Raw genomic sequence first — 18,195 nt, 5'->3', positions numbered from 1 at the left:
TTGTTGTCACTGTTTGTTTTTCTTTCAATGGTCAGGTCTCTCTTCCGTAGGGCTGCTGCAGTTTGCTGGGGGTTCACTTCAGGCCCTGTTCATCTGATTTACTCCAGTGCCTGGAGATATCACTCAAGGAGGCTGGAAAGCAGCAAAGATGGGTGCCTGCCCCTTCTTCTGGGACCTCTGACCTTTAGGAGCACCAACCTGATGCTAGTAGGATCACTCCTGTGTAGGGTGTCTGACAACCCCTGTTGGAGGGTCTCACCCAGTTGGGTGGCACAGGGAGTAGGACCTGATTAATGAAGCACTTTGTCCCTTGGTGGAGAGGGTGTGTTTTGCTCGGGGGAAACCCACTCATCTGGGCTGCCCAGATTCCTCAGAACTGCCAGGAGGAGAAGCTAAGTCTGCTGGTCCGCAGAGACTGTAACCATCCCTGCCGCTAGGGGCCCAGGCCAGGGAAAACCAAATTCTGTCCCTGAGCCTCTGGCTGGAGTTTTTGGAGATCCTGCAGGGAAGCCCTGCCCGCTGAGGAAGGATGGGTCAAGGTTAGGCCTGAAGAGGCACTCTGGCCGCAGACTGTCACAGCCAGTGTGTTGGGTTGTGGGGACAAGTCTTGGGACCAAGCTCTCCAGCCTCCCTGGCTCCGCAGGGGAAAAGCACAGCCTGAAGCTACGGAAATGGGTGCTTCCCTTCCCCCGCCCAGGGAGCTTTGCATGTTAGGCAGCTGTGAATCCCAGAGCTGGCTGCTGCCCCTCCCTCAAGGAGCTCAAACGGCTTAGACAGCAGGCAGCCACAGCCAGTGCTGGTCGCCCTCTGCCCACGCCTCCCCACCCACCCCGGAGTTCCGTTGGCCTTGCACATTCCAGCTGAGAGCGCGTCAGAGTAGCGTGTTCCGGGTTGAGATGTTAGGCCCCGGGCCCGGGTTTGTGAGTGGGCTCTTCCAATTCGTAAGTTACACAGTTCCGTGGAAAAAGCAGTTTCCCTGGCTGGGTAGGGTGCTCGCCGACTGCCTCCCTTGGCTGGGGGGTGGGAGGGGGTTCCCCTTCCCCCTGTGGCTCTCGGGTGGGCGCTGCACCACACTGCTCTTTCTTCTCTCTGTGGGTCACACCAGCCTCCTAATGAATTATGATGAGACAGCCTGGATACCTTGGTTGCCGGTGAAGGATCCACTCACTTCTTACGGTTTTTTTCCATGGGAGCCTCAGAACGCCACTGCCTGAGAGGTGGGGCATTTAAGAGGCGATCGGATCATGAGGGTTCTATCCTCATGAATGAATTAACTCCCAGTTATAGAATAGTGGATTAATGGGCTGATGTATTAATGAGTTATCATAGGCAGAAAACTGGTGGCATTAAAGAAAGAGGAAGAGGGACCTGAGCTAGCATGTTAGCACACACAGCACCCTCACTGTGTGATCTCTGTACCACCTTGAGACTCTTTAGGGAGTCCCTACTGGCAAGAAGGCCCCCACCACACACAGCTTTTTGACCTTGGACTTCTCAGCCTCCATCACTATAAGAAATAAATTTCTTTTCTTTATAAATTTCTAGCCTCAGATATCCTGTTAAAAGCAGCAGAAAATGAACTAATACACATCCATAGTCTCTTTCAGTCTATTCTGAACTCTCATGGCACCTCATCACAATCTCTTCAAGACAAAGACAGTAATCTCATAAAAATAGGTTCTAATTATTTTAGTACATTATGGTAGTCCTAGAAACTTAAAATTCTTGAAAATTTCAAACAGTGTTCTCATTTTTGAAACAGTAATATATGTATGTTAAAAAGGCAAACTGTAAAAACATTAGTAAAAGTATAAGATAAATAAATCTTCTACCCTGAACTCTAGTTACTGAAATGCCTCTTCAGAGTAACTATGATTGTCAGTTTCTTATTTACATTTCTGTATGTACTACATATAAAGTATATAAGAATATATACTACATATAAACTATGTGCTATACATAATAAACATATATAATTACATACATATGTTATATACTAAACATATATAGATATATAATCCGTATTTTAAATATGACTAGAAATATAATCTACATATTCTTAAACATTTGCATTTTTTACTTAACAATATAGTTTGGAAATTGTTTTATATCTTGTTCTTATAAGTGAATAGCATTTATAGTGTATTGTTGCATCATAATTTGAAATAACCTTAAAATTACAAAATATTTTCTTTTTTAATAACACTTAACAAAATAATGACTGTGAAGCAAACCACCAGAGCAATCTCGGTTCAGATTGAGAAAGGAAGGAAATTTTCCAAGAAAGATTTTTTTCCCTACAAAATTATGGGATAGATGGAATGCATTTGAATGAATTGAGAGGTGATATACATTTCTGGGGAGTTAAAAGATGAATTATGTCAGTATGTAGAAAGCAAGATAAATATTTAAAAAATGGGTCCAATGTGGTGGCTCAAGCCTGTAATCCCAGCACTTTGGGCGGCCAAGGTAGGAGGATTACTTGAGGCCAGCAGTTTGAGACCAGCCTGGGCAACATAGTGAGATCCTGTCTCTACCAAAAATTTAAAAAATTAGCTGTGTTTGGTGGTGTGCACCTGTAGTCCTAACTACAACTACTTGGGAAGCGGAGATGGGAGGATTGCTTGAGCCCAGGAGATCGAGGCTCCAATGAAGCCATGATTGTGCCACTGTACCCTGGCCTGGTGACAGAGTGAGATCCTGTTTCCAAAAACAGAAAAGATGTCAATATTAACTCCATAAAAAGCAAACTGTAATTAAAAATATGTAATAAGAATACAGTAAATAGTTCAGCTATGAATAATATTTACATATTCATATCAATGCAAATGTTGAATATTGGTTTTTAAATAAATAATTATACAGTGTTAGCGGGGGATGGGAAAGAGAGAGAGAGAAAGAAGACTATTCTTGTTTTCATTAGTGTGGCGCTCATAGAAATTATCTGAAACTGAAAAAGCTCAAGGAGTTATAGTATAAACTATTTGATAGAAACAGAAACATGGAACTCAATAGAAAAGAAGCATCTAAAGAGTTGAATACAATTGCCGCCTAGGTGTGGGAATCAGAAGTGGGCAGGAAACAGCTATTTTTAATTACAATCCTATAGAAGAATTTGGTTTTTTAAACAATGTGCATATAGGTACATAGTGTGCAAATCTATTAATGTAATTAATCTTATCAACATTTTAAAGGAGATGCTTAAGCATCATCTAGTAAAATCAATAAACCACTTAGTGTTAAAACATTTAACAAATGAGAAATGAAAGGAATTTTCTGCAGGGTGCCTACCCCAAACCTGTAGCAACTATTATATTTAACAGTAAGCCATTAGAAGCATTTTCTTTAAGTTTAAGAACAAAACTGTAGCAGTTTTATGCAACAATATATTGGCATTCCTAGCCAGCTCAATATGACCAAAAGAACTGGAAGGGAATTTTAAAAACCTATAATTATCATTATGTCTAGACCAGAACTGTCCAAGGGAAATACAGTGAAAGGCAAAAATGTGAGTTGCATATGTCTAAATTTTCCAGTAATTATATCAAGAAAGCAAAAAAAAAAAAAAAAAAAAAAAAAAAAAAAAAAAAAAGCCCAAACCGGTGAAATTAATTCTAACAACTTATTTTATTTAAGTAAACATATCTAGAATATTATCATTTTAACATATCCATATAAAATTCTTAGTGACATATTTTATGTTCTTTTTTCAAATTATCAAAAAACTAGTGTGTATTTTACACTTCCAGAATATCTCAAATAGGATAGTGCTTAATAGCCTACTGTGGCTGGTGGCTACTGTACCGGATAGCTCAGTTTTTAGACAGTATAATTATCTACACAGAAAATAAAAGGGACTGTATGGACAAAATGTTTTTAAAAATTAGGAAAGTTAAACAGTGTTTCTGGATAAATTATTATTATACAAAAATCAGCAATATAATACTCTGCAAAATGTAGAAAATAGATATTATACTTACAATGGCAATAAAATTCTACGATACCCAAGAGTAAACTGTGCGAAATTTTAAAAACATGTTGCAAGACATGTATGCTGACCCACTCAGGCTCTCTCTCTCCATCCTGTGCTGAATGACCTGTGTGAACATCCACCTCACCCCGCCAGGTGCCCTCTGGCCCTCCTAGGCAGTCCTCCCGCTTCAGCTCAGACACCTTTGTTCAACTATCCCCACGCGGAGGTGTCTTCCTCACTCTAGCTCAGGCTTTGAGACTTTGGGCCAGTCCAATCCCCACCAGGATGCCCTGCTCAACCCACTGGCGTTCTGACATCCTTACTCTCTCCTCCTTCCCCCACAATCTTCGCTTTACACTGTCTGGGATCTAACTTCCTGAGGGGTAGTCATGCGTCCCTCTCCCCCTCCCACATATACATGCGCACACGTATAAAGACCACCTTGCTCGGCTCCACCCACCTGGCAATGATTTTAGGAGTCATGATCAGGAAACGGAAAGGCAGAAAAGGGGATTGAAAAACGGAAGAGCAAAAACATTTGACTTAATTGTTGATTGTTTATAATTGTTTGTTTGTTTTGTTTTGTTTTTTACTTCAGAGGGACCTTCTGGGAAATAACTTTTCTTCGTAATCTATAAAGGCTGTAACATTCTTGAACTCAGTAATTCTTCAATTTCACTTCAATTTTTTACACGTTTGAGGTAGTGAATGTGCTAATTACCCTGATTTGATTATTATAGAGCATATACATGTATTGAAACATCACATTGTATCCCACAAATGTGTACAATTATTATGTGTCAATTAAAACCAAAACAAATTAAAAAATTAAAGTATTATCTGTTGTATAATTCCTTTCTAAAAGTGTCGGTGCGTGTGTGTATGTGTGTACGCATATAAATATATATATTTGTTTTTTTTTTTTACTCTTTGTTTTTCCATCTTTTCATCTAACTCTTGAAGTCATAGGGGAGAAAAAGTAGTATCTTTTAAAGTAGTATCTTTTACTGCCTGCTTCCGGTAAGAAGGGCAAGGGAAAGATGAGAGTGGACTTCCCGCTTTTGCTGTTTTCTCAATTCCCAAGGTGCCATATTTTGAGGTAGCATTTCCTGCACCCCATTAAAAGCATAAAAAGTTTCCTGGAGGCCGGGCGCTCTGGCTCACGCCTGTAATCCCAGCACTTTGGGAGGCCTAGGCGAGCGGATCACGAGGTCAGGGGATCGAGACCATCCTGGCTAACACGGTGAAACCCCATCTCTACTAAAACTACAAAAAATTAGTCAGGGGTGGTGTCGGGCACCTGTAGTCCCAGCTACTCGGGAAGCTGAGGCAGGAGAATGGCGTGAACCCGGGAGGCCGAGCTTGCAGTGAGCCGAGATTGCGCCGCTGCACTCCAGCCTGGGCGACAGAGGGAGACTCCGTCTCAAAAAAAAAAAGTTTCCTGGAGTGACGTTCATGATAATTATTACTGTAACTTGGAAACGGAATTTTTAAAATTTTCATCTTTCTGTAATTGTGATCTGTAGGAATTTTTGGTAATGAGCATGTATCATTTTACAGAAAATAGTAATTTTTCTTAAAATAATTGGGGACCCATATATTAGTATGTAAATCTTAACAGCGGTTTATTTTGGGAATTGCTCTTCGGAATATGTATCATTAATTAATCTATTATCCCTTAAAAATTTCTGGGTTTTCTGGTGCCTCAGGCAGTAAAGTGTTTGTGTAACCCCACTTATAAAATATTATATTTTAAAACAATTTCAATTGGATGACCTACTTCTCAAAAAATAATTTTCCTAATAGATAATTTATGTTCCAACAACCTCTAACCACTAAACCTTTAGCAGTTCTTTCTTCTCTTGGCAAACTGTAAAGACAAGTTTATAAAATTAAACTTGTCTTTAAACTTAAATTAGAAATATATACAGAGAAATAATATGGAATAATATTTCCATGTGTCTTTCAATCTAGAAATAAAACTTAAATTGTAGCCACCTTCAGGAAAACACCAATGAACAAAAAAATTGTCTTTCAACATCTCCTTACTGATGTTCGTGATTTTAAAAAAGGAAATTAGAATGTTGAAAGTGTGTTTAAAATCACTTTTAGGTTAAATAATGTTTGGCTTAAAAGTGTGTTGATTTCAAAACCAGATTGTCACACTGCCTAAGAGAAATAAACTTTTGTAAAGAAAGCTGATGTGTTATATTCACTTGTCCAGTTGAATTTTCTCATTCAGTGATTACACACGACGTCCAATGATTGAATTTTGAAGGTCTCCTCATGGCACTTTGTGAAAGAAATATGGTTATGAAATATGGTTATGAAAGCTGCCACGTTATTGATGTACTCTTTAATAATATCATCAGTGTTGGTAGAATTTTATGCAATAAATGAATGGGCTATTACTGGATATATACTCAGAGAAATATAAATCATTCTACCATAAAGACACTTGCACATGAATGTTCATTGCAGCACTATTCACAATATCAAAGACATGGAATCAGTCTAAATGTGAGTTAATAATAGATTGGACAGAGAAAACGTGATACATAGATACCATGGAATACTATGCAGCCATAAAAAAAGAAGATTACGTCTTTTGTGGGAACATAGATGGAACTGGAGACCATCATCCTTAACAAACACAGGAACAGAAAACCAAATACTGCATGGCCTCACTTGTAAGTGGGAGCTAAATGATGAGAACTCATAAGCACAAAGAAGGGAACAACAGACACTGAGGTCTACTTGAGGGCGGAAGGTAGGAGGAGGAAGAGGAAGAGGAGCAGAAAAAAATAAATATTGGGCACTGGGCTTAATATCTGGGTGATAAAATAATCTGTACAACAAACCTCCATGAAATGAGTTTACCTATATAGAAAACCTTTACATGTACCCCCAAAACCTAAAATAAAAGTTAAAAAAAATGGGTGGGCTTGAGACAGGAAAGTGTGGAGATGAATGCTCTCTTATAATAATTTGACTATTGGACTCTGGTCCTAGTTAAGCAATAAATACAAAATCTGGTGAGATCCATTCAGTCAATTGAAAATAAGGCAGAGCAAGGGAAGCCCCAGGGATGGGTGGACTTGGTTACAGCCTGTTTGGAGCTGATGGCCAGCATGCCCTTCCCTAAGAAGGTGCAGTGGAGGCCTGTAGCCAGAAAGGCAACACCAGTATTCTGAGCAGGAACAAGTTCCATGACTTGAAGAAATTTCTTACTCCTTATATAGGGGAGCACAGAGACGATACACTTGGGCAGGAGATAAGAATGGTATGAAATCAAGAAGAGAAGACAGACTTGTCAGAAGCTAGAAAGAAGAGGACCTGCTACAGAGCCTAGATTCAGGCAATTGTTGGAAGGCACCTTCCAAAATCCTCTTCTTTGCTAGACTCTGTCTTGGCTCTGTGTCCCTGTACTTTCATATAAATACTCAAAAATGAGGCAAATGTAGCAAAAGGTAGTGAATTGCTTTGTAAATTCTAGGAAGAGGACCTGAGACTAATGTAGAGAGAAAAGGCACTTCAGCCAGTAACATGAATTATAACATTTAAAACGACTTATTTTTATTTGTATAAAATACTTATGAAGTCCTTTGAAATGCAGCACACAAGTTTCTCGTGTGGGGCGGTGGGTGTGGCCATGTTCTTGTCCTTCCTTCTTTATCCATTTAAGTTGTGCCTTCTGTTCTTAAATAGATTTTCCTTTGTTCAAAATATTTATTCCTAGCCTTTCACAAATCCGAAAATAATTGAAGAAACAGGTAGCATCATTCCAATTTTGCCTTGGGTTTGAAGAGTCCCTCATGGTGGCACAGTCCTCCAAGGTAGCTATGTTGTTGGGTTCCCCTACATCCCAGAAGCTGAAAAAGAATGACATAGGAGACTTCGAATCCCAGCAGAAAGGTAAAGTTACCTAATATACCAGGCAAATTGTGTTTGTGTTGTTTAACCTCACAACAGTTTTGCGAGGCAGGTATTATAATGTCCATTTTATTGAAGAAGAAAAGGAACCTCAGGAAAGCTAAACCATTTGTCTAAGTCACAGTTTGTGAGTACTGAAGCTGAACTGGATCTTTCTGACTTTCTATTCTGTCCTGTTCCTTTGTTCCTTTGTTCCTTTTCTATTCTGTCCTGTTCCTTAGCTATAGAATGACAAGTTATAGGGAAGATTGATATTCTGATAGATTTGTTTTCTTCACACTCATATCTCATATTGGCTTGGCTCTCTTTATTCTGCACAGAGTATATATTAACTTGGGTGCATCCTGCAGTGGTGTTCCAGTGTGGTTGTGAAGCAGCATTTCTAAGTGTCAGAGTATCTGTGTTGTATTCTTAGAACTGCTCATTCACTAAGTCACTTAACTTTTCTGAGTTTTAGTTTCCTCAAATGCTAAATACAGATTAATAATACTGATACATTCCAGGAAAGTGTAATTTAGGTAAAATGAAATAATAAATGAGAAAAAAACTTTGAAAAATTAAAAATGCTATGCTTTATTAAGAAGAATACTTAATGGATGCTGGGCTTAATACCGGGATCATGGGATGATCTGTGCAGCAAACCACCACGGCACACGTTTACCCATGTAACCTGCACATCCTGCACATGTACCCTGGAACTTAAAATAAAAGCTGAAGAAAAGAAAAAAGAAAAAACCTTACTCACTAACAAATCATGAGAATCAATATATATAGCAAAATATTTTATATATCAATTAACCAATCAAACAAAAAAAGCATATCCATAATAAAAATAAAAGCTATGCTCTAATGACGTGAGGATATTATTAAGGAGAAAAGAGACATTGTCAAGAGATTCTCAGTTTTCACTGCATAAGAACCTGTTGTCTTTCTCAACTTACTATTTTTTCCCTTATTTCCTTTGGTTTTGGGGAATAAGACTCTTAATGCCACCTCTTGTCTCTTTTGCATTCTCAGTGAATGATTCTTCAGTTCATTTTCATTTATTATTTCCCCTTTATTCTTGAGACCATCCCAGGAAAGGAGAGAAGTGAGTGCTTGTACTTCTCCTTCGTCTTTTCTACCTCAGCTCTTCTCTTTCCTGCATTTAATACCACCAAGAATGGACCTGATATGTTGCAGGAAACAGAACAAGGTTTCAAGAACTCCTCTCAATAGGAGGGTAATTACCTCAGAGACTTTGTCAAAGGTGTGCCATCCACCCATTGCCACTGACCCTCGACCACTTGGTCTGACAGTCCAATAAAAAACTCTTTCTTTTTAGGTTTCTTGTAGGCAAGGAATTCCTACGGAAGACACAAAATAAAAGGAGATCAGTTATTTCAGTTTTGAATAAAAGTTGCTGGTAATTCTTATTAAAACAGGTAAGAATCTGGAAGAGATCCTAGCACTTTGGGAAGCCAAGGTGGTGGATCACCTGAGATCAGGAGTTCGAGACCAGCTTGACCAACATGGCGAAACCCTGTCTCTACCAAAATTACAAAAAAATTTGCTAGGCATGGTGGCGGGTGCCTGTAGTCCCAGCTACTTGGGAGGCTGAGGCAGGCGAATTGCTTGAATCTGGGAGGCAGAGGTTGCAGTGAGTCGAGATCGCGCCACTGCACTCCAGCCTGTGCAACACAGTGAGACTCCATCTCAAAAAATAAAAAAGAATCTGGATAAGAAATGACAGATAAATGAAACTGTAAGATCATGAGGATTATCTACTCATTTTTTTGGTGGTGAAATATACATAACATAAAATTAAACTGACAAAAAATAACCTTCAACAGAAAAGGAGATCCTCAACAATTCTTTCAAAGTTCATCTACTGTTATTGGTGGCCAAATTTATTGAATATATCTAGCGCAAAACATTATTAATCACAGCTTAAAGCAAACGGACAATATTTGCTTCCCTTCTTGCATATAATATGTTCATAAACATAATGATTAGTCTAAAATTAACTTCCAACCCTCTTTTTTCCCCTTGCCTAATTAAAGTAATTCCACATGGAAATTCCCTTTTTCTTAGGTTCTTCTAGGAAGGAAAATACATTAAGGTAGGCAGTGACTTTACCAGAATAGTAAGAACAGCATGCATTTTAGTACATTCATTAACCACAGTCATTGGGGGTCAAGCACCGAGCATATGTATGAAGAGAGGTGGACCATGTGGGGAATGTCACATTGGCGTCGGAGGACTGCAGCTACCTGCTCCTCCTGTGAGTTGATAATCACCAGGTGAGCGCCCATGGCTGAGCAGTTCTTTAAACTTGATGTCCAGGAAATGGTGTCAGTAGAAAAGAAGTAGCAGCTAGACTGAAAATACTCCCAGTTTGATGGACAACAATTCTTGACTGAACCTAGGATGAGAGATATTTCAGTGAGTGTCCCAGGTGAACCGAATAAGAAAACTCAAAGCTTCATCTGGCCCCATGGAGTCCTCGTTTAAGTCAGAAGCCCTGGAATCACTTACTCATACCCCACATCTTAGTATCTAAGACTTCAGATAATTCCAATGTCAAGAAACAGCAACAGAACTTTTTTGGTCTTTTGAATATAATTCTCGTTCTCTGGATGTCAGTGCCAGGAAATGCAACTACATATGCAAACTATCTTAGTTATGCTATTGATATAGAACCTTATTATCTGTTCTTAGACTACTAATGTCAGAGACATTTATGCATTTCATTTGGGTGACCCCCAAAGAGCCATCTCTTATGTTTCCTGAACAATGTATCCTCAATCAAATCTCCATACTGTAGTATATAGATGGGTTAGATTTCTTAGAATTACACAACTTTTGCCTTTGAGGTCTATTATAAATAATTCATCTCACTTCTCTCAATTTAATGGTGAGAAAATTACAGCTCAGAGAAGGAGGCCACTTTTTTAGTGTCATGTAGCATTTTGCTGACTTGGAACAGGATGACATACAAGAGCATAGAGTATATTTGTGAGATATTTATAAATTCTCTACTCCATACGTTTTTTTCTCCTTCATCTCATTTTGGAAGTAGGTGAATGAAGAAAAAGTACACTCCTGGGAATAGTATCTTCCACTTCTGGATGTACTGTTCAGACATACCTCAAATGTATTATAAAAGTCTACTATAATATCCCAAGACTTCCTGCTCCAATGCTAATTGCATCTCCAAATTTCTAGGATTTTACATTTTGCTTTTGAAAAATAAGACCTAATCCAACTATATTTCACCTGTCCTGAAGTCAATCTAGAAGCCAGAAAATGTTGCTATGTAAATTTTGATGTTCACCTTTGGGACTGTTATACCTGATCCATCATTGTAGCAGGAGAGCTCTGTGAAATTTTCATGTAGCTGAAACTTTTTCTCATCACAGTTTTGAAAGATGTGATATGTCACTGTAAAGGAAAGGGTATAATGTTTGTCAGTCTTATTTTGGTTAAAAAAATCAGTTCCCTCAGTTTTGCATTTCTAACAAAAGTGCCAATAATTATCATGTTTTTTCTTACAATCTGCTTTTTCTTACGACCCAGAGAAAACAGATATGTTTGCACTCCCTCTTATGCCAAGTCCACTCTCTCTACTCTTCCTTCCAAAAGTAATTAGTCATGTCTCTGGTCCTGACCAGTAGTTCAAGCTCTAAGGCAGAATATCCTAGAGAAGTTTACACTAATGATAGAGGCTGAAAGAGGAGGACTCAGGACTGCCAAGGAAGTGAAAAATGTCTGTCATGAAAAGTAAGTCACAGGTGATTAAAATTCGGAAACAGTTCCCTGCTTGTTGAGGTTTCTGGTTTGAGAAATAACCTAGAGATTAACAGGAAAAAAAAAAAAGAGTGAAATAGAAAGACCTTTTGAGGGAAAAGAGAATGTACAGGCAGCATGGAAGAGTTTTCACCTAATATGCACCAGGAAGAATTAAATTGAATTTGACCTTCAGAACCCACCAACACATCTGGTGATGAAACAGGCGCTGAGAAATAGGATGGGGATCCCAGAAACAGTCCATAAGAACATTTGGGAAGAGAAGTATCCTTTCTCTGTAGAAAGAAAGACACAAACATGATCAATCTTCCCTAAGCAAGGTACAAAACAGACAGAAGAGATTCTTATGCATCCTTACTTATTTCCTTCTACTTCCGTTGTCTGTATTGAATAATTCCCAAATTTCAGCATGCATCAGAATCACTTGGAGGGCTTACTGAAACACAGGGTGCTGACCCTTACTCCCGGAGTGAGCAATTCAGTAGAGCTTGTATGGAACCAACAAGTTCCCAGGGGCTACTGCTGCTGCTGGACTGAGGACCACACGATTAGAATCCCTGGAGTAAGACTCTGACTCATGAACTCAGATATACAATTTTTCCTTTCTAAGTCTCTCAGTTAAATTTTTTTCAATATTTTCTAAGGCCACTTTTCTTTCTTTTTCTTTCTTTTCCCTTTTCTCGTCGTTGCTTGTCTTGCCTTTCTCCTGATCTTTTTTTTTTTCTGTGTCTCATTTTTCAAGCTCTTTGTAAATTAGGTAAAATATTAACAGTTATCTAGTAGTTCCTCTCTTCCTCCCATTACACATTTTACAGACAAAGAGAGTTCCGGAGAAGTGAAGTCATTTGCCAAAAGGGACACAATGTATTGCAGAAAAGGTGGAAACAATGTGATAGCGCTCCCTTAACTAGAGTCCAGCAGGCTTTCTGGTATAAGAAATAGCCTTCCAATCTCTCTCTCTTCACCGTCTCCCTTTTTTTTTTTTTTTTTTTAACTTCAGTGAATACTTTTCTATTGTCCGTATTTATTACTTGTTCCAAAAGGAGATCTGTGGAAGAAAAGGAAGAGTTGCAAATTTTACCTGTGCATTGTGATTCAGATGATGTTGATGAATTCATTTTTTTCTCTCTCTTTGGCTTTTTGTTTCTCTCTCTCTCTCTTTCTCTCTCCCTCCCTCTCTTTCTTTCTCCTCAGGGGTGTTTTGTTGGTAAGATTCAGGGAGAAGGAATCTTGAAAGATGAACACTTTGTTTTTTAGGAAGTTCAACTCCGATAGACGTAGAATATTAACTTGTTCTGTGGTTACGCATTAAGTCAGGATTTCCTTTCTTGCATAAGGAGAACAAGGAAGTTTATTGGACAGCATGTCAGTTCTCTTCACTCCATGAAACAACGAAATGAGGAAATTATGAAATGGTAAAGCATCAACACAGATAGACTGCCCATGGGGAAATAGGAGAGTTTTAAAAAATCTTGTTTTGTTTTGTTGGACCAAATGTCTCTAGTTTCTTCAAGGCATAACTCACCCCCAGTTTTTCCTTGACAATATGGAGTTTACCTCTGCACTCTCAATATCACTTTGGATCTGTACCATCCACACATTTGGTAATTGAAAAGAAGACTTAGACAGCATAGCACAAAGCTGAGCATATAGTGTGTGTATTTAGGACATGGCAACCTGAATTCTTTTTCATCTTTTATGGTTTTTCTTTCTCCTTCATTTGCAGCTCTTGAATATTCTAATGTTATGGATTTATGTCCCTCTTACCTTGTGCTGACTACTAGGGTCCACCTCAGCAGGGTAGCCTCATGTGATAAGACCACTTTGAAACTCAGCTTAGTTTTTCACAACAGAATGCAGCTTCTGAAGTCTCAGAGACCCAGCAGGTAGTTTAATTCTCTTGTTCTGAATTATTTGGGGATTTTAGTTCTATAGTGCAGTGTACACTGGGAGAAATGTATCTAAAGGTCAGAAAAAGCAGTTTCAATTAGATATTAGAATTTAATGCTTCTCTGGGCCGGGAGCAGTGGCTAACACCTGTAATTCCCACACTTTGGGAGGCCGAGGGGGGTGGATCACTTGAGGTCAGGAGTTCGAGACCAGCCTGGCCAACATGGTGAAATCCCACCTCTACTAAAAATATAAAAATCAGCCAAGCGTGGTGGCACGCATCTGTAATCCCAGATACTTGGGAGGCTGAGGCAGGAGAATCGCTTGATCCTGGGAGGCAGAGGTTGCAGTGAGCCAAGATTGCACCACTGCACTCCAGCCTGGGTGATAGAGCGAGACCCTGTCTCAAAAAAAAAAAAAAAAAAAAAAGAATTTAATGCTTCTCTGGAAGAATAGTTAGATGTGCCTTCTCCTTATCTAAAGATACTTGAGAATAAGATCACACTGGTCTCAGTTGATTTAAGTTCACAAGTCAGGAGATATAAATATGATGTACATGACTTGGTTATCACCACATCCAGTGACTCACGAATTTTCCATGTGTGAGAAAATATTCTTGTTCTCAAAGGGACTTTTTAAAATTTCAATGTACTGGTCAATTTTCTCTGCATTCTCTGTTTTATAGTAATACAATTTTTAAAGTATCTTTAAATTATGTAGGTGTATATTATAGAATATACCCATATTTAATATGTGTATTCTCAGCAAATGGCTTTTGATCAGTAAAAAAAGAGAAACTATCTAGTGGATGAGCTATATGAATTATAAAATGATGAACATAATTACCACAGTTCATCTTTTATTAATTACAATCAACCAGCAACCATCAATATTACTAAACAACTGTATGTTAATTTTTATCAATATACAATTAAATAGAAATCAATATATTAATATTTTTTCAGCCAAAAAATATATTTTTATATCTTTTGTTTCACTGATTTTCCCCAAATTATAGAAGTAATATGTTTTTGATTAACAATATGAAAAGCATGTGACAAGTAAAAGCTCTCCTAACTATCCTTAGTGCATTCTTCTAAAGTTGACTATGCTTAATGATTTCTACTAATGTATCTACTTTGAGATATTTGCTAGGCTTACTTAACTGAAATATGTATAAAATATTGTTTATTCATTTTTATACAAATAGAATTACTCTATGCACACCTATGTTTTGAAAATTACCTTTATATTAAATCCATGCTTTTGGAAGTTGATCTTAAATATATTGTTTAGTTTTTTTATAGCTTATAAACTAGATGCTGCTAAAGAACATTTAAATCATTTCTAGTTCTCCCTGCTCCTTATAAATGAGGCAATGACTATATTTATATATTTTTTCAGGTGCAAATTTTTTTCCCATAGATTTAAATAGTATTAAATAAATAGTATTCACATAATATTAAAATCAATATTTGGCATAACAATCATAATCGAATAAATTCTAAGATATAAAAATAAATATAAAATTTTATCTGAAGGAAATTTTCATTGCAATTTAACATTACAAGTCTTACTAGGTAAGTGTAACACAATGACATTATAGTATAGGAACAGTAATTACTCTGCAGTGCAGCTGGTAAATTGTTTCCATGACAGCTATGCCGCGATTTTTCCTACAAAATAAACAATTTTAATAGTGAAGAAGACATAGAGAAACAACATATTTCCTGATATGTACTTCACTTTTCTTTAACGCTTTCTTGTTCATGCTCTTCTATTAAAAAATTCTCCTTATATCATTGTTCAATTCCCACCTATGAGTGAACAATGAGAACACTTGGACACAGGAAGGGGAACATCACACACTGGGGCCTGTTGTGGGGTGGGGGGAGGGGGAGGGATAGCATTAGGAGATATACCTAATGTAAATGACGAGTTAATGGCTGCAGCACACCAACACGGCGCATGTATACATATGTAACAAACCTGCACATTGTGCACATGTACCCTAGAACTTACAGTATAATAAAAAAAAATTCTCCTTGTATCAAATGTAACTTATTATGTATTTTGTTGAATAGGATTTTGGAATTTCTCTGTCTTTTAAAATTTTGAGGTGAAAAGGCTGATATTATGCCATTAATTCATCTTTGTTAGATGAGAAACACTCTCAAATAGAATTTATATTGAAAAATGTATACCTCAATCAAAATTAAATAAGTAAATAATTAATTTCATTTAAAAAGATTATGTCTAACAGACCTATTCTACAAAGGCTAGAATTATAATTTTTGAATCTATCTCTTTTACTTTTTAAAAGCTGCTTCACTGAGGTATGATTGACATACAAAGCTGCAGATATTTATTATATATAACTTGATGAGTTTGGAGAGAAGCACACACCCATGATCTCGTCTAGATTCATCAGGGATATTGACGTGTAGTTTCCTTTTCTTGCATTGTCTTCATTTGGCTTTGGTATTGGGGTGATTCTCGTTTCACAGAATGAGTTTGGAAGTGTCCCCTCTTATCCTTCTTTTTTGAAGACTTTAAAAAGGATTAGCATTTTTTTAATTTATTTTTTTTAAGTTTGGTAGAATTCACCAGTGAAAACATCTGACCCTGTTTCTTTGTTGGTGGGTTTTTTTTTTTAATTGTTAATACTCTTTTAGTCTTCCTAATTACAATTGGTTTGTTCAGGATTTCTATTTCTTCTTGATTTAGTCTTGGTAGGCTGTATGTATCTAGGAATTTATCTGTTTCTTCTAGATTTTGCTGTGCAATTGTTTGTAGTAACTCCTTATGATTCTTTTTATTTCTCTGGCAATCATTTTAATGTCTCCACTCTCAATTCTGATTTTATTTATTTGTCTTCTTTCTTTTAATCTAGCTAAAGGTTTGTTGATTTTGTTTTTCTTATCAAAGAACCAAATCTTGGTTTCATCATTTTTCTTTTCTGTCAGCCTTTATTTTAGGTTCAGGGGGTACATATGTGGGTCTGTTACATGGCTAAATTGTGAGTCGCTGGGACTTAGTGAACAAATCATTTCAACACCCAGGGAGTGAGCATAGTACCTGATAGGTAGTTGTTCAGTCCTCACCCTCCTCCCACTCTCCACCCTCAAGCAGGCCACAGGGTCTATTGTTCCCTTCTTTGTGTCCATGTGTACTCAATGTTTAGCTCCCACATATAAGTAAGAACATGCAGTATTTGGCTTACTGTTCCTCTGTTAATTCACTTAACAATAATGGCCTCCATCTTTTTTGCTGCAAATGACATGTGATTTTTCCTTTTTGGAGATTTATCTCTATATTTTATTTGGCCTTGACAAGTGGTATATGTGTTTTACGAAGAATGAAATTTAAAGCTTTTCTTTTATCATTATAAACTCATGATTTTTACAGACTTGAACTGTTTCAATTAGTTATAATTAAAACTTCTTTTCATTATGTTTGATCTGACAAAAACTAACTGATAGTTTTTCCCTTTAGGGACTTCATTGTCCTTTTAATGACACTACATATTTTTTCCCTTTTTAGTTGACACATAATAATTGTACATATTTTATGGTACAGGGTGATATTTCAATACATGTATACAACGTGTAATGCTCAAATCAGGGCGTTTAGCATATTCATCATCTCAAACATTTATTTTATTTTATTTTGATAGGGTCTCGCTCTGTTGCCCAGGCTGGAGTGCAGTGGTGCGATTTTGGCTCACTGCAAACTCCACCTCCAGGTTCAAGCAATTCTCCCGCCTCAACCTCCTGAGTAGCTGGGAGTACAGGCATGTGCCACCATGCCCGACTCATTTTTGTAGTTTTAGTAGAGACAGGGTTTCACCATGTTGGCCAGGCTGGTCTCAAAGTCTTGGCCTTAAGTGACCCGCCGGCCTCGGCCTCCCAAAGTGCTGGGATTACAGGCATGAACCACCAAACCCGGACTGTATTTCTTCTTTTGATAAATGTCTATTCAGATTTTTTGTCCATTTTAAAATAAGATTATTTGTTTGCTTGTTTTCTGTTGAGTCATTTGAGTTCCCTGTATATTCTGGATATTAGTCCCTTGTTGGTTGAATAGTTTGCAAATACGTTGTCTCATTCAATAGGTTGTCTTTTCACTCTGTCGATTGTTTTATTCGATATGCAGAGGGGTTTAGTGTGATGCAGTCCCATTTGTCTACGTTTTTGTTTCCCATGGTTTGAGGTCTCACCCATAAAATCTTTGCTAGACTAATACCTGCAACATTTGCCCTATGTTTGCTTCCAGTAGTTTTATAGTTTTGGGTCTTACATTTAAGTCTTTAATCCATTCTGAGTTTCTTTTCGTACATGGTGAGAGATAGGGGTCTAGTTTCCATGTTCTGCATATGGATATTCAGTTTCCCAGCACCATTTAAAGAAGGGTACCCTTTCCCCAGTGTATGCTGTTGTCGACTTTGTCAAAGATCAATTGGCTGCAAATACATAGCTTTATTTCTGGATTCTCTATCTGTTCCATTGCCCTATGTGTCTTTTTTTTTTTTTTTTTTGCTACTATCATATGGATTTGGTTAATATAATTTTGTAGTATATTTTGAAGTCAGGTAGTGTGATGCCTCCACT

General features: G+C 37.6%; 1 protein-coding gene across 2 annotated transcripts; it reads right to left on the bottom strand.

Moving 5' to 3' along the window:
* Nucleotides 1-7,520: 7,520 nt before the first annotated feature.
* Nucleotides 7,521-12,977, bottom strand: CLEC4E (C-type lectin domain family 4 member E). 2 transcript variants are annotated; one of them, XM_030939778.1, is made up of 7 exons: nt 12,777-12,977; nt 11,878-11,970; nt 11,240-11,329; nt 10,159-10,310; nt 9,137-9,252; nt 8,519-8,617; nt 7,708-7,845 (listed from the first exon to the last, which is right to left on the bottom strand). In XM_030939778.1, exons 1-6 carry the CDS (start codon nt 12,811-12,813, stop codon nt 8,524-8,526), a joined length of 582 nt encoding a protein of 193 aa, XP_030795638.1. In that variant the 5' UTR covers nt 12,814-12,977; the 3' UTR covers nt 7,708-7,845; nt 8,519-8,523. The 2 variants fall into 2 exon arrangements, with proteins under 2 accessions (XP_010375024.1, XP_030795638.1); XM_010376722.2 differs by lacking the exon at nt 8,519-8,617 and having other exon boundaries at nt 7,521-7,845.
* Between the last annotated feature and the right edge of the window lie 5,218 nt (nt 12,978-18,195).

The sequence above is a fragment of the Rhinopithecus roxellana genome, chromosome 10 (genome assembly GCF_007565055.1).
Source record: "Rhinopithecus roxellana isolate Shanxi Qingling chromosome 10, ASM756505v1, whole genome shotgun sequence".
Classification (NCBI taxonomy): Eukaryota; Metazoa; Chordata; class Mammalia; order Primates; family Cercopithecidae; genus Rhinopithecus; species Rhinopithecus roxellana.
The sequence above is the reverse complement of the archived record's forward strand: the minus strand, read 5'-3'. Positions and strand labels throughout refer to the sequence as shown.

Coding starts and splice junctions, on each gene's coding strand:
- CLEC4E (XM_010376722.2), bottom strand. CDS start 12,813: ATGAATTCATCAACATCATCTGAATCACAATGCACAG. Junction 9,253..10,158: donor TCAACTCACAGGAGGAGCAG/GTAGCTGCAGTC, acceptor TGTCTTCCGTAG/GAATTCCTTGCCTACAAGAA. Junction 7,846..9,136: donor CCTTTGACAAAGTCTCTGAG/GTAATTACCCTC, acceptor ATTCTTTTTCAG/CTTCTGGGATGTAGGGGAAC.